Genomic DNA, 13,773 nt, shown 5'->3' on the forward strand with positions numbered 1-13,773 from the left:
AGGATACAAGTTAGAGGTGGACTGTGAAGATCTACCCAAAGCATACAGATGACTGTGATCTCCTTGTCTCCATTGCTAAATGCTACACTAATATTTACCATCCTGCTCTTTCCAGGGCCAAAGCAGGGCAGAGAAGAGGAACCTAACTTTTCATACCAGTCATATTAGACTAGCAGGTAGAAATATTTTTCAGCAGCTTCTGCTCCCCCCATCACATACATACACATACAGATAGACCTTCCCTTAGATGCTTTAAAGAACCTTAGGGGAAAATATTCCTCACACCACCTCTAATTCTTTCCTCCCAATCTTTTATCTTCTACTTTTCTCTCATACTTTTCTCTTCATTTCCCAGTCATTAGACATAGGACGCTAGAAGCATTCATACAAAAGTACTGGGGAAGCCAATGGGCTAGTATTGTGAAATTTCATCCCCCCTCCCACTTCAAAAAGGTGAGTATAATCAAGCTCAGTCTTCATGCTAATTTACAAAAGCTCTAAACACATTTTTAATTTGTCATATATTTAATTTATTGGTGTTATTTTGATATTTCTGCTGGTTATTCAGTGTGATGGGACTAGTTTCACATGATTTTGTAGTTGTTTTAATGTTCTTTTAATTGTGAACCTGGGCAAAAATTTGTGGGAGATTAACATTTAAAAGTAAAATGATGACCAATTAAAATATTTTTAAGATGACTGACATTGCTATACATTTTTTTCTTTGCTGCTTCCCTCAGTCTGCTTCTCTTTTTCTCACTACTACCACCAAAATATTTGGTGGGAGGGACTGATGGGAGCCATAGTTTTCCTACCCCTGCTTTGCACTATGCAGTTTGCTGTGCAGTGTCCCAGTCTTAGATTTTAAGCATTTAGAACAATCCTTTAATCTGACCAAAAGAAAGTCATAACAAGATATTCAGACATATTTCAGTTTATTTGGCTTTCCATGAAACATTCCGCCCCCAAGACATATAAAACAAAATCTAGTATTAGTCATACAGTCTTATACCCTCTGTATTATATCAATGGAATAGCAAAAGCTGGTGAGCACAAGGTGTGCTCTCTTTTCCAGGAAGTGTCAAATTCTAATGTTTATGGTACATATGCAAGTCAAATTTAAGATTTAAAACTCTATTTATAACGTACTATTTTACACACCAGGACTACCAACCTTGTACCCAACAGGAAGATCTTGACAATCTTGAGAACAGCCACTGACTTTCTTACTCAAGCATTCGTTAATATGGCAGTTTCTCTCATCCGATCCATCACCACAATCTTGTTTAGTATCACAAACAGTTTCTTGGGGAATACACTTGCCATTTTTGCACATAAAAAAGGAACTGTTGCATGACTGTTCTAAAAATAAGAAACAAGAGGGAAAGGACACAAATGGATTGCAATGAACACGTTGAGATGTGTCAGGATTAACATGTGGGCTGCATCTTAATTTATAAACAGATCATTCGTGAAAATTCAGTCCAGCCCTTTCATATTCTGTTTACATATCCTGCAGCAACATTTCCATTTATAGAAAGTTTGCCATCAATTTCACTGGACTGCATCACCAGTCAGTGTAACTATGATTAGTCATAAACATACTGCTGGTTTGTTTCAAATAGTAAATACAAGTTCTGTCTATATTTCCTTTCCTCTAACACCTATATGTATAGCCCAAGTGTGGCCCTCAGCTGGATTTCATCTGGCCCTTTGAGTTCCCTCCTGTCTATCAACTATTTAGCATAAAGAGGGAAAAGGCCTTCATGTTGCAAAATATGGAACAGTGGGTCCTGCCTCTGCAGGAAGATCAAAGCATAGGGAGAATCAACACAACAACAACAAGCCCTGCAGCACCCCACAGCTTCTCCCTTAGTTCTTTGTGGCCTGAATGTTCTCTCAACACTCCACAAATACCAAATTTTACTGAAAACTACATTATTATTTAACAACAATGCTAAATTATTTTACACATATATTTAATTGTAAAGATATTTTAAAGGCTGAACCTGCGCTTCTGCATTTTATGTTAATTGGATGTTCATCAGAATGGTCTGGACAATCAAAATCTCCATCACATTGCCACTGAGAATTTAACAGGCATCTTCCATCAGCACAGCTGAATTCTCCAGGATTACAGTGACGATAGCCTAAAAAAGAGTGGCCAAACATTAATAATGTAGACCTCTAATATTTATATTCCAAAAAAGGTACTATCTATCTTTTTCAAACAGGAGCTGATCCATAGAACATTTCAAAGTACTTTGCAGATGTCTTCCTTAGCAGATGCAAACTTCAGCCATAGTGGTGACCAAACTATCCACCTCCTTCTCTGCTGCTGTGCCTCTACAGGTGACCCGGGTATGGCCAAAAGGAGCAGTTTCAACAGCTTTTAGCAAGGAGCTACATGGAAACACCCGATTCCATGGCTGAAAGCTGTTGTAACTACTCTGACAAAGCAGAACAGTCTCCAACCATGAAACAGGGCACACAGGGCTTACAATTCTTCATGAGCAACTACAGTAGCAGATTTAACAGTTTCTGGATCTCTGCTAAATATGATAGGGTTGGGACATGTCTGCAACATGGCTGTAGCCTAGGCTCACATAACCTAGAATTCTACACTGAAACTAGTTTTTGAAGACAGACTAGAAATGTGTCTGATCTGACAAATATAAAGGGTTTGAGTTTAAAACAATAAATTTTCTTACTTACTTTGCCAAATGTTTATTAGGCATTACAAGTATAGGCCATCATAAAATATCCATATATAAAATTTTAAACTATATACAAATAAACAACCATGAAAATATATAATAACAAGGATTTTCATTGGGATTTCTTCCTGCTAAATAGTGCCATTCACCCCTCTAGGAGATACTATCCAATACATTTGTCAGATTAGAGTTCTTTACTCAAAATTATTCTGCTGTGAGTTAAGCAGTAACCTGGCTGAAGCCACCCAATAAGTATTATGGCTCAGTTCCAATTTATCCCAAGCTCTGAAATTTCCAAATCCAAAACTCTATCCACAGCAAAGAAATACCTGTTTACCCTCTTGTTCTTTGATTTTACTGGTAAATGTGAAATGTTTATTTTCAAGAGAAATACATAGCGACTTATTTATAAATGATAACTCCATGGTCTATTTAAAGTTGACTGGATTCCACATTCTGTCAAATAGGACATATTGAAGAGATCAAATATCTGGTGCTTCTTAGAAACCATTTTAATACATTGACAAATTGCTCTGAAAAGGCAAAGATTTTCTCTATAGAAATCTTAAAGGAATATGAGCACTGCTTCCTTAGAAGAAGAAGAAATTTAAAACCTGTTAACTTACTTTCTTCAAACGATTTTATTCTATTTGTGGGGAGTTTATCCTTGTCAGCAGACAGATACAGAGCACACAAACTTCAGCATTAAGACCTGTCTCTGTATCATAGATTAACAGTGCAATCTCACACAGGTGTCCTCAGTAACTCACATTGAATTTAACAGACTTTCTCCCAGGTGTGCATAGGATTGCAGCCTAAGCTTCTCACAATGCTCCATTTATAGTGCACCAATGTACTACTACTAATGCCTTATTTTAGGGAAACTTATTTCAGGGGAAAATGTTTTAGGGGGAAATATATTAGAAAAAGCAAAAGTAAGCACATTCCTTTGGAACTTCTTTCTTTGGGAACTTGGAAATTTCAAATGGTTCAAAATGAAGCAGCCAGATTACTGTCTATTTTTTCATTTCAAACTCATATAGCTCCAGTTTTAAAACAGCTGTACTGGTTGCCAGTTTGTGTCCACACCCACTTCACAGTGCTCACATTAAAGCCCCAAATGACATAGCCCCAAAAGTATCTTAAGAGTGCCTCTTTCCTTGCTGAAGCTTTCAGGTGTAAAAAATTATACTTGCCACATTCTAGCGATTCATCCGATCCATCTCCACAGTCATTATCATGGTCACATACAAACTGCTTGGGAATGCAGACTTTATTGTGGCATGTGAAAGTATTTTCGTCACAAGTATTATTAGGAGCTAAGAAAAAGAAAATGGAGCGCAAGACAGTGAACCACCAACTTATAAAGAGAAAATGTCAAGTTACTGTCAGCCACCAATACAATGGTACAGATAAATACAGCAACCCCTCATCTTATTTATGTATGTTGCAAAATGGTTCATACCACATCCTGCTGTGGCAAGCTCATCACTTCCATTCGGACAGTCTCTTTCACCATCACAAAGCCAGTGCTGAGGAACACAGGCATAGGAACCTAAGCAGCTGAACATGTCTGAGGCACAGGTTACGGAGCCTGGGGGAAAAAAAATTGGTATGATTTTAATTTTATTTGTTATGTACAAAAGTTATATTCTGATGTGACTTGTTAAAAAATAAAATAACATATACTACAATTTTCTTTAATGATTTCTAAAATCTGAAGTCAAACAACAAAGACAATACCTCTGAGTCAGTAGCAGTCAGGGACATGCATGGGTGGGACTGCGCTGCTCAGCAGGGACAGTGTAGGCGCAACATTGAGATTGTAGGGTTGTGTCCACTTCTGTGCTACACTGTGCTGAGCTCCTTACTGCCTTTTCCTTCCTTCTCAGTAACTGGCAGTGATGTGCAGCATTGGGAAGTCAGAAGAGCAACACAGCTGCGCCTGCACAGCCCCACCAGCCACAACTGGTTCAAGGAACTTGGATATTGCTCATCAAGTTCTTATTACTGCACAATACCATATGTCTTATAAGGGATACCAAATATTACACATACTTCTTATATCCTACAGAATATGATAACGCTCCAATACTTATTTCTGGTGGTTGTTCATTGAGTTGACTGAATGAAGAGGCTAGGGCCAAGTAATTTTGAAATGTGCACCCCAAGCTCATATTTGTATCACTGTAGTACTCACCACATATAGGTTTGCTTTCATCCAAGCCATTTCCACAATCATCCTCCCCATCACAAATCCATTGTTTAGAGATACACTTATTTTCAGAACAAGCAAACTGATTCCATGAACAAGAGGAATCTGCAAGGGCATGTAAATGACAGGTGTTGCATATATTCAATAGGAACAGATTCAATATCAACACTATGGAAAAAAAAATCTAGCATGCTCCCCCCCCCCCCTACTGACAAGCAAAATTCTTCCTAGAAATTTCTGATGAAGTTCATTTCACATATTGCCCATCTGGAAATTCCCTTCAAAATTCCTAAATCACCAATGGAATTTTGCTCAGCTTCTCCAGGCAATGTTAAGCTTGTTTATATATCTTTAAATCACATTATAAACTACCTCCCATCTTTAACAAACGTAAATAAAAATAATTCTTGTTCTACTATTCAAAAACAACTACGTAGAGGAAAAGACACATATGCATGCCTTCCAACAAGCATTTAAAAATGTAATTTTATGTTAAACAAATATCCTACAACATATTATGTGAATACTTTTGCCCACTACTAAAGGAATTTTAAGTTTTTACGAACATATTGTAAAAAAACAAAACAGCTCTAAGATCAAAATAATTACAAACTTTCTTAACAGCTTGAACTTATATGGTTCTGTGCAATCTAACAGTAATAAATATATATATATATACAGGTTCTCACAAGAAAAATGGCAAAGTTCTTTGAGTGACTAATATTCAGTAAGGGACATTACACCATAGTAATACATATCAAACCCATTGAAATTGCAGAGGAGTCCTGCAGCAAGGCAGATTTTGATTATCTGTCCTTCTGCAGCCTCCACTGATATGTCCCTCATTGTTCCAGAAAGTTCTCCATCCCCCCGGAACAGCTTTTCAGGAGACTAAAGTAGCAAGGAATAATTTGTGGAAATCATCTCCTTCCCCTCCACCTCCTCTGCATACTCTAATCACACCAAAATATATTTATGTTTGTTGATCTCTAGCAAAGGAACCTAACAGCAGAATCCTATTCATGTCACATCAAAGTCAACCCCTAGGTAATTTTAGACTCTGGAATGAATGGTCTTCTTGCATCCCTCCTTCAGAAGTCAACATGTATTATTTCAGTTGCGCGGCACACAACATATCTTTCTCCTCCCTCCCACCATTACCAGATTTTATATGACTTATTTTATGCTGCTCTCTGATGGTCTTTGCAGGGGGCTGGACTGTGGGGCAAAGAACCTAACTGCACCACTCACTACAGAGCTATACTAGATTACAATCTAGGTATATATGTATATGATTAGAGCCTAAATGACCAAATTATACAATAAAGTGTTTGCTATGTATCATGCCTATATAATTTGCAGGATTTCAAGCTGTTCATTGAGATTTGTTAAAATACCAGTTTAGTTTAATTGTATTCCTTTTCTTGCAGAGATTTCAATTGACATCTCCTTTGCACAAACATCCATGGTTCAAAGATAAGATACTAACAACAGTGAGGTAAGATACTAACCACAGTGCAATTCATCACTTCCATCTTCACAATCTTTTTGACCATCACATACCCAGGTATTCAAAATACACCTCCCACTTGGACAACTAAAATAATTTTCTTCACATGTATGCTTGTTTCGAACTGCAGATAAAATAAAAGAAGCAATTTGTTTCTGGTAGTCATGGAATTTTGGATGAAATATACATAGAAAAGATTATCTGGGTTCGATCCACTAAATAGAAGGGCTCCTTTCATTCATGGAAGGGGTTTTGATCCAGTAAAGGCTCCCACAGGAGAAAGGGAAGAGGCAATATTTGCCCATTTTCTCTTCCCCATGCAGCCATGCCACCTTCTGCATTCTTTTGGACAGTTCCTCAGCTGTCCAGACCAGTTTCTCAGGGCACTGAAGGAATCACCAACATTGCCACTTCCTCCTATATGCAGGAGTGCTCCATATACAGGTTTGTCAAAGAGAAACTCAACATACAATAAAGAAACAATGCCACTAATGAATAATTCTTCATCATGAATAAATATAGAAATTGTTTTTATTTCCATGATTACCTGGGCATTTAAGTTCATCTGTATAATCTCCACAGTCATTAGATCCATCACACATCCATTCTGGTAGTATACAAAGTGATGTAAAATTACAGCTAATAAATCCTGAAGATTTGACTCCAAGTTTATAGAAGTGAGCACAGTCTGTGCTATCTGAGGTACACAAAACGGAATGGGCATACATTAAAATATATTCTTTTCAGTGTGGATCTCATCACTGTGATTTCTTTGACAGTGGTTGCTTAATTTAGCTCCCACAATCACAGCATTGCCTGTTACCAATTGAATTACATCACACAAATTAAACTTACAGTTATATATTAGTATTGTATAAGAAACAAATAGTTACAAATGGGGAAAAAAAACCTAAATTCCTTACTGCAGTTTTTCTCATCAGAAGCATCCAAACAGTCCACAATCTGATTGCATTGCGCTGATTTTGCAATGCAAGTTCCATCTGCACAGTGAAATTCTGTTGAAGCGCATCCTGAAACTACAGGGTGAAGTGTTTGGTGGGTGGGGAGGAAGAAAGAAAGATATAAACATAACTTGCAAGGTTTGGGATATTTAAGTTTAAAGTTGCTACTAAATTAATTACAACGCTTAAATGTGTGTTGTTTAAAAGTAGCAAGTCACACAGGGCCGTCTTAAGCATATCCGGTGCTATGGTGCAAAGATCCCTCCGGCGCCCCACCCCCCCATTTCCCAGAGTTGTTGACCTTTTTCCAAGCCTCTGTGGGGATCGCTCTCCTCCCACGGGGGCTTGGGAAGGAAGCTGCATGCCCGCCAGCCATATGATTGACGGGGCGCAGCTGGCAGGTGTGCAGGAGGGAAAGGGGAGGCTGCCGGCAAAGCCGCACAGTTCCCCCACTCGCTGGGGCGCCCCTGAGAGGTCAGCGCCCTGGCGCAATGCACCAGTAAATCTAATGGGAAAGACGGCTCTGCAGTCACACACATCATGACCACAGCCCAGAAAAGCACATTTTAGGGTTGGCCTGTTCAAGACGCAAGCAAATACCCCTGTGGCATTTTATATACCCCTTGCTTCTTCATCCCACAGTCCATTATTTTCCTGGGTGAAAGATCCCTGCATTGTAGGGGGTTGTACAAGATGACCCTCATAGCCCCTTCCACCTCTACAATTCTATGATCCTATTATTCTAATTGCAGCCCTTTTCTGCATGTTTAAGGAAGATGCTGTGCATTATTAAGTCTCTACCTCCAAGTCTGAAAAGAAAAGCAGCGATATTGATCAGCTTGAGCTGAGAGAAGCTGAAAAGGGACATATTTCTGTAAAATAATGTGTATCCAATTGTGCTAATCTCGGCCCTACTTGGCCTAAATACCCAGTAGTTATGATAGGTTTAGCAGAGCACCCATGGTGGATTAAGATAGATGGCATTATGTCTGCCATTTTTATATAAACTGCTTGCGACTTTTCTGCAATTTTGTGCTGCTTTCTGTGAGACTAATTGAGACCGTGGCATCATGGCAAGAGTCTCAGCAAACAATTGTAAAGCAAAAAACAAAGGGGAAAGCATAACACATTTTTTGCAAGCCAGCACTGGAGTGTGCCAAAGTGCCCTGCCTGAAGAATCGCTGATGAAGCAGTGGTCCCAGTTACTCTCTTCCCCATCCAACTATAACCAATTGATTTGAGGTGCTTTAAATATTATCATATGCAAGTTGCCTTACGTTACTTTCTTTTTAGATATTTCACCTCACAGAATTAGTTTTATTTTCTGTGTGTTCTACAAACCTATCATTTCACAATGCCATTGCACTTTGTGCACTAAAAAAAAAAAAAGGTGATTTGCCAAAGTTACAGTCTTGAGTCTGCTTTTTCACTGGTTAAGCCAGACAGAAATTAAATGAAGTAAGATAGAATTATAGGGTAGAAATAAGGTAAGTGTCTGAGATATTTCTCCACAAAGTAGAACTACAGTAGACACATCGGTAATTGAACCAACAACAATATTCACAATACTATTCACTGGGGTGGAGATTCAGGGATATCTGAAATCAATCTCATACAACATTGGTAAACAGTGCACAATGTAGTAGCATTGGGTTTGCACTCTGAACTGCTCGATTTTCACCTACAGAGGCCTATTTTGCACACATAGGACTGCTGCTGAAAGTGAAAAACGCCTGCAGATGCTTATTTCTACATACCACTTATTCGACAAAATATGTTGACTGAAATATTTGACTGGAATTGGGGGTGGGATGGTGGTGTTGAATTATAATTCTGGAGTTCAGATATGACTTTTATTGGTAGTCAATGAAAATAAATATTTGGTCATTGGTTCGGGACACTCACAGATTATTGAAATTTAATAAATACTAGAATTCATACACATTATACTGCAGGAAAAGAAACAAACAAAAAAAGTACCTTCACAGCCTATTTCATCAGACCCATCACCACAGTCATTTTTGCCATCGCACACTTGATCAGTTGTAATACAGCGACGGTTAGAACAAGATTTAAAGCCTCTTCGACAGCTTCTATTTTCTGGTAAATTAAAATACAAAGGCTATTATTTTATTTACATAACCTTCCTATTAACATGGCTAGATGAGAGTAAGTTTTGGTATTTGGAGCGGAGTCAATAAACTATGAATCAGCTTATATGGCTAGTCAGAAACATTACATGGAAACAAGATATGGCAATGTAACCCAATGAGATAAAAGGATCTTACCACAATAAAATAACTTCTCATCAGACTTGTCTTTACAATGGGAGATGCCATCGCAGGACAGCTGGTAATCAATGCATTCTCCATTTCCGCATTCAAACTCAGAGTAAAAGTTGCATGAGGAGTTTTTAGCTGAAAGAGTGAACAACAGAAAAGCAAGCATAAGTTTGTTTGTTTATTTATTTATTTAAAGTATGAATAATCTGCCCTTCGCCCAAAGTTCCCAGGGTGGAAATATACACAGTCTAAGCAAAAGAAAAAAGAAAAGAAAGAAGATCAAAACAAGTGTTAAAACAAAATACAGAAGTTCAAAGTAATGGTGCAACAGCCAATGGCAATTCTGTAACTAACTAAATATATATTACATAAATGATGTGTATTTCAGATTGCAAATATTCCAGAGTGCCCTGGACCCAAGCCATGGAGAAATAGAAGCCATGCTGCTATGAAAACACACACACACACACACACACACACACACATATATTTGTAATTTCCAATTTCATGATGTTCTGAAACCCTGAATCATTTCATTTTCTATTCAATTAAGAATGACTACTTTTGGAATAATAGAATCATAGAATTGTAGAGTTGGGAGGGGCCGACTCTTCAACTAAATAGTTGGACTAGCGGGAGCCACAGCAAGGAGTCTCCTCTCTCTTTCCCCTATGTGCCCACCAATCAGTTCTGGGAGGATCGGAAGAAGGGGAAGGAGAGGGGAGATGGGCCTGCCTGGCCAACTTAAATGCTTGAATTGATGGAATAATCAGCTTAGCAATATGTTGAATTCCACCCTCTGATGCCAACCATAAAAACCACATTTGTGCCAACCACAGATTACTACTATCTGCTACTGATTGCATACTGTGAATTAACAAGACCTGAACTGAAAGCAATGAATTTGGACCAGAACAGAAGACTAAATTGGTGGTATACCAAAACAATAAAAATGTGCTCTTGTCTTCATTTCTCCACACATGAAAAATTTTAAGCATACTTGGAAAAGATATAATACAGTGGTACCTCGGGTTACATACGTTTCAGGATACAGACTCTGCAAACCCAGAAATAGTACCTCGGGTTAAGAACTTTGCTTCAGGATGAGAACTGAAATCGCGCAGAGGTGGCGCGGCAGCAGCAGGAGGCCCCATTAGCTAAAGTGGTGCTTCAGGTTAAGAACAGTTTCAGGTTAAGAACGGACCTCCGGAATGAATTAAGTACGTAACCTCGAGTTACAACCGCCTCAGGTTACAAACGCTTCAGGTTACAAACTCAGCTAACCTGGAAGAGTTACCTCGAGTTGAGAACTTTGCCCCAGGATGAGAACAGAAATCGTGTGCCGGCGGCACAGCAGCAGCAAGAGGCCCCATTAGCATAAGCACACCTCTAGTTAAGAACAGTTTCAGGTTAAGAACAGACCTCCGGAACGAATTAGTTAGTAACTAGAGGTACCACTGTATTACAATGTAGCGTATCCGTTACCTAACAACCAGTGGTAAGATCTGTACTAAAGTTGTCTGAGTTAAACAGCTTAATGCCTTTGGGAAGTAAAAATACTTGAACATGTTGCCAAATTAATTCCAGTTTAGAACTTACTGCAAATCAGCTGTGTGAGGTGCTCTCAGTGATATGCTGATGGTTTGTTAGTAGTGGTTCCAAGTCTATACTGAAATAAGCTGTTAATAAGAAATACTAATGTTTTAATTACATTAACTTGGAACCATTGCAAATCAGGTGCCTGTCCATACAAGATCAATTGAACTCTACAGGATATGAGTTTCACAGCTATTCTACGATTGTGGTACACTGCAGCTGTGCTACAGCTTTAATTATCATGCTTTTTATCACTGTAAATCATCTGTAGGAGCCACTTGATCTCAATTATAATGCCAAACAGGAGCACCAATGCAACAAGGACTGCATATCTATAGTACAGTCACTTTAATTTATTGAAGAAAATCTGCTTTAGATCAACTCTACATGCACAATTCCAAAGTTTGAAACATTTTAATTCCAGCAGTCACCTATGCTCTTTAAATAGCCTCTTGATGTGAAGTATTCAAATAAATCATATACATTATTAAATACAACTAATTAACAAAATATGGAAATATAAAATTGATGTAAATTTAATTGATGTTTACAGTTGCAAGCAGCACTTAAAGACTCTTGGAAAATGCCAAAAATTTCATTGGAGAAAGGTGCAAAAAGTCCTAAAATTTAGCGAATGGTAAAGGCAGAACGCTTACATTTCTCAGCTAACTTTCTGGATGTTTCAAAATACTGCTTCACATTTCTAGTTGGTGGTTTTAGATCACTCTCTTTATAAGAGTAATGGGTATGTGGAGAGTTCGTAGGCTATGAGGGGTAGTTCCACTATTTGCCACCAGTCATGACTCTTGGACATTTGTGCAGTTGATATGCACAAATAACAATTAGTATTGTTATTGTTGTTATTGATTTGATTTATAACCAACATTTTACCCTAAAGTTTTACACTGAGTCATACATTCGGCAGACAGATAGGTTAAGCCAGAAGATAAAGGGTGCAGTGAAAAAGTTTGGGTACTCCTCCCATGGTTATGTGTAATTGTAAGGCATACATAATTCTTGGAACGCACAAGGGCAAATTCAAGCACTTACATGTATAAAAAAGAAATGCTTCAAAAGCTTTCATCAATATATTTTCCAGACAATTTAGCAGATACAAGCAAAATACTGCTGGATCTAGATATGCTGTAGGATTTTAATCTAATTTTTACTGTGAAATTACCCTGTCAGAACCTGCTTCACCTGATTGCAGTTCAAAATTCCATATCTATGGCTTTCACGCCTTCTTTTGTTCCTGGTGCCGTTCCAGTGGCGGGGCTAAGCAGCCATGGTGGGCTCCGTTTGTCCTCCATCCCTTGCCCCACCCTTGGGGTGCAGAACACACACACACACGCCCCAGGCAGTGTGGAGACAAGCTCCACTGCCGATTGCTGCTATTATCAATTAATATTACTTACGCACACATCTGTTGTCATCTGTAAGTATTCGTTCACCCCTACAAGAACAATTAACACGGCCATCGGGGGTCAGAAGACATAAGTCATGACAGCCCCCATTCATCTGGGCACAAGGGGATAATTCACCTAAAAAAGAGAGAAAGAGAGACACTATAATATAAAACCATTAAAAAAGAAGTAATCTAATATTGACATTGGAACTACTTGCTTTATTGTTCAGAAACGCTTGATGATAATAGTAACAATAATAATAATTTTATTATCTATGCCGTACCCATCTGGCTGGGTTTCCCCAGCCACTCAATCTTGACTGATTTATGTCTAACAAAATTATGGGACCCCTAAGGAAACACAAATTAATTTTAAGCTTTGCTCTTAGTACATAGAGGAAAAAATGGAAAATAGGAAGCTGCAAGGTGCTTCATCTGTGACTGTATTTTGATACCTTCAAAACTGTATATATAAATAAAAATATTGCAGTTAAAAAAAAGGATTTTCCTTGCATAGCCGAACCTTGTGCCCTTCTCTTTTCCCTGGGGGTTGTCTCAATGCTCCAGAGAAAATTTGGGGACAGCATTGTGTGCCAAGTCCCATTATACTAGCAGGAATCCTTGTGCTGGCTTCTGCTAGTGCACATTTCTGCAATTAGTTTTCCCTAATACAATGCATTTATATGCACACTTAACACTAATAATAGGCATTTTATATGCATCTTGAGATGAAGAACTGTATTGCAAAAATTTGAGAAGTGTGGGTCTCAAAAAAAGCTGTGCTTCAGGTAGATCATGTACTGTTTTAGGAAGTGCAAATTATGTAAAGTAAAGGTAAAGGTACCCCTGACCATTAGGTCCAGTCGTGACCGACTCTGGGGTTGTGCGCTCATCTCACTCTATAGGCCGAGGGAGCCAGCGTTTGTCCGCAGACAGCTTCCGGGTCATGTGGCCAGCATGACAAAGCTGCTTCTGGCGAACCAGAGCAGCACACAGAAACGCCGTTGTTTACCTTCCCGCCAGAGCGGTACCTATTTATCTACTTGCACTTTGATGTGCTTTCGAACTGCTAGGTGGGCAGGAGCT

At 38.6% G+C, this 13,773-nt stretch overlaps 1 protein-coding gene and 1 long non-coding RNA gene across 4 annotated transcripts in view; one reads left to right on the plus strand and one right to left on the minus strand.

The window, feature by feature from the left end:
* The window catches only part of LRP1B (LDL receptor related protein 1B), a 776,343-nt gene that overhangs the window by 91,129 nt on the left and 671,441 nt on the right, over window positions 1–13,773 (minus strand). For all 3 annotated transcript variants that reach the window (XM_081004634.1, XM_081004635.1, XM_081004633.1), the window contains 11 exons: window positions 12,698–12,823; window positions 9,693–9,821; window positions 9,385–9,504; window positions 7,366–7,479; window positions 6,990–7,139; window positions 6,444–6,566; window positions 4,918–5,037; window positions 4,183–4,311; window positions 3,914–4,036; window positions 2,010–2,150; window positions 1,175–1,362 (listed from right to left, as the gene is read on the minus strand). In XM_081004634.1, the coding sequence (XP_080860760.1) occupies window positions 1,175–1,362; window positions 2,010–2,150; window positions 3,914–4,036; window positions 4,183–4,311; window positions 4,918–5,037; window positions 6,444–6,566; window positions 6,990–7,139; window positions 7,366–7,479; window positions 9,385–9,504; window positions 9,693–9,821; window positions 12,698–12,823 (1,463 nt within the window). The remainder of the gene's footprint in view (window positions 1–1,174; window positions 1,363–2,009; window positions 2,151–3,913; window positions 4,037–4,182; window positions 4,312–4,917; window positions 5,038–6,443; window positions 6,567–6,989; window positions 7,140–7,365; window positions 7,480–9,384; window positions 9,505–9,692; window positions 9,822–12,697; window positions 12,824–13,773) is intronic.
* Window positions 116–9,918, plus strand: LOC308479594. The gene is made up of 3 exons (XR_013987746.1): window positions 116–176; window positions 6,363–6,430; window positions 9,883–9,918. It is a non-coding gene; the product is annotated as an uncharacterized lncRNA (long non-coding RNA).

The sequence above is a fragment of the Podarcis pityusensis genome (assembly GCF_964106645.2).
Source record: "Podarcis pityusensis genome assembly, chromosome: 1".
In the NCBI taxonomy this organism is placed as follows: domain Eukaryota; kingdom Metazoa; phylum Chordata; class Lepidosauria; order Squamata; family Lacertidae; genus Podarcis; species Podarcis pityusensis.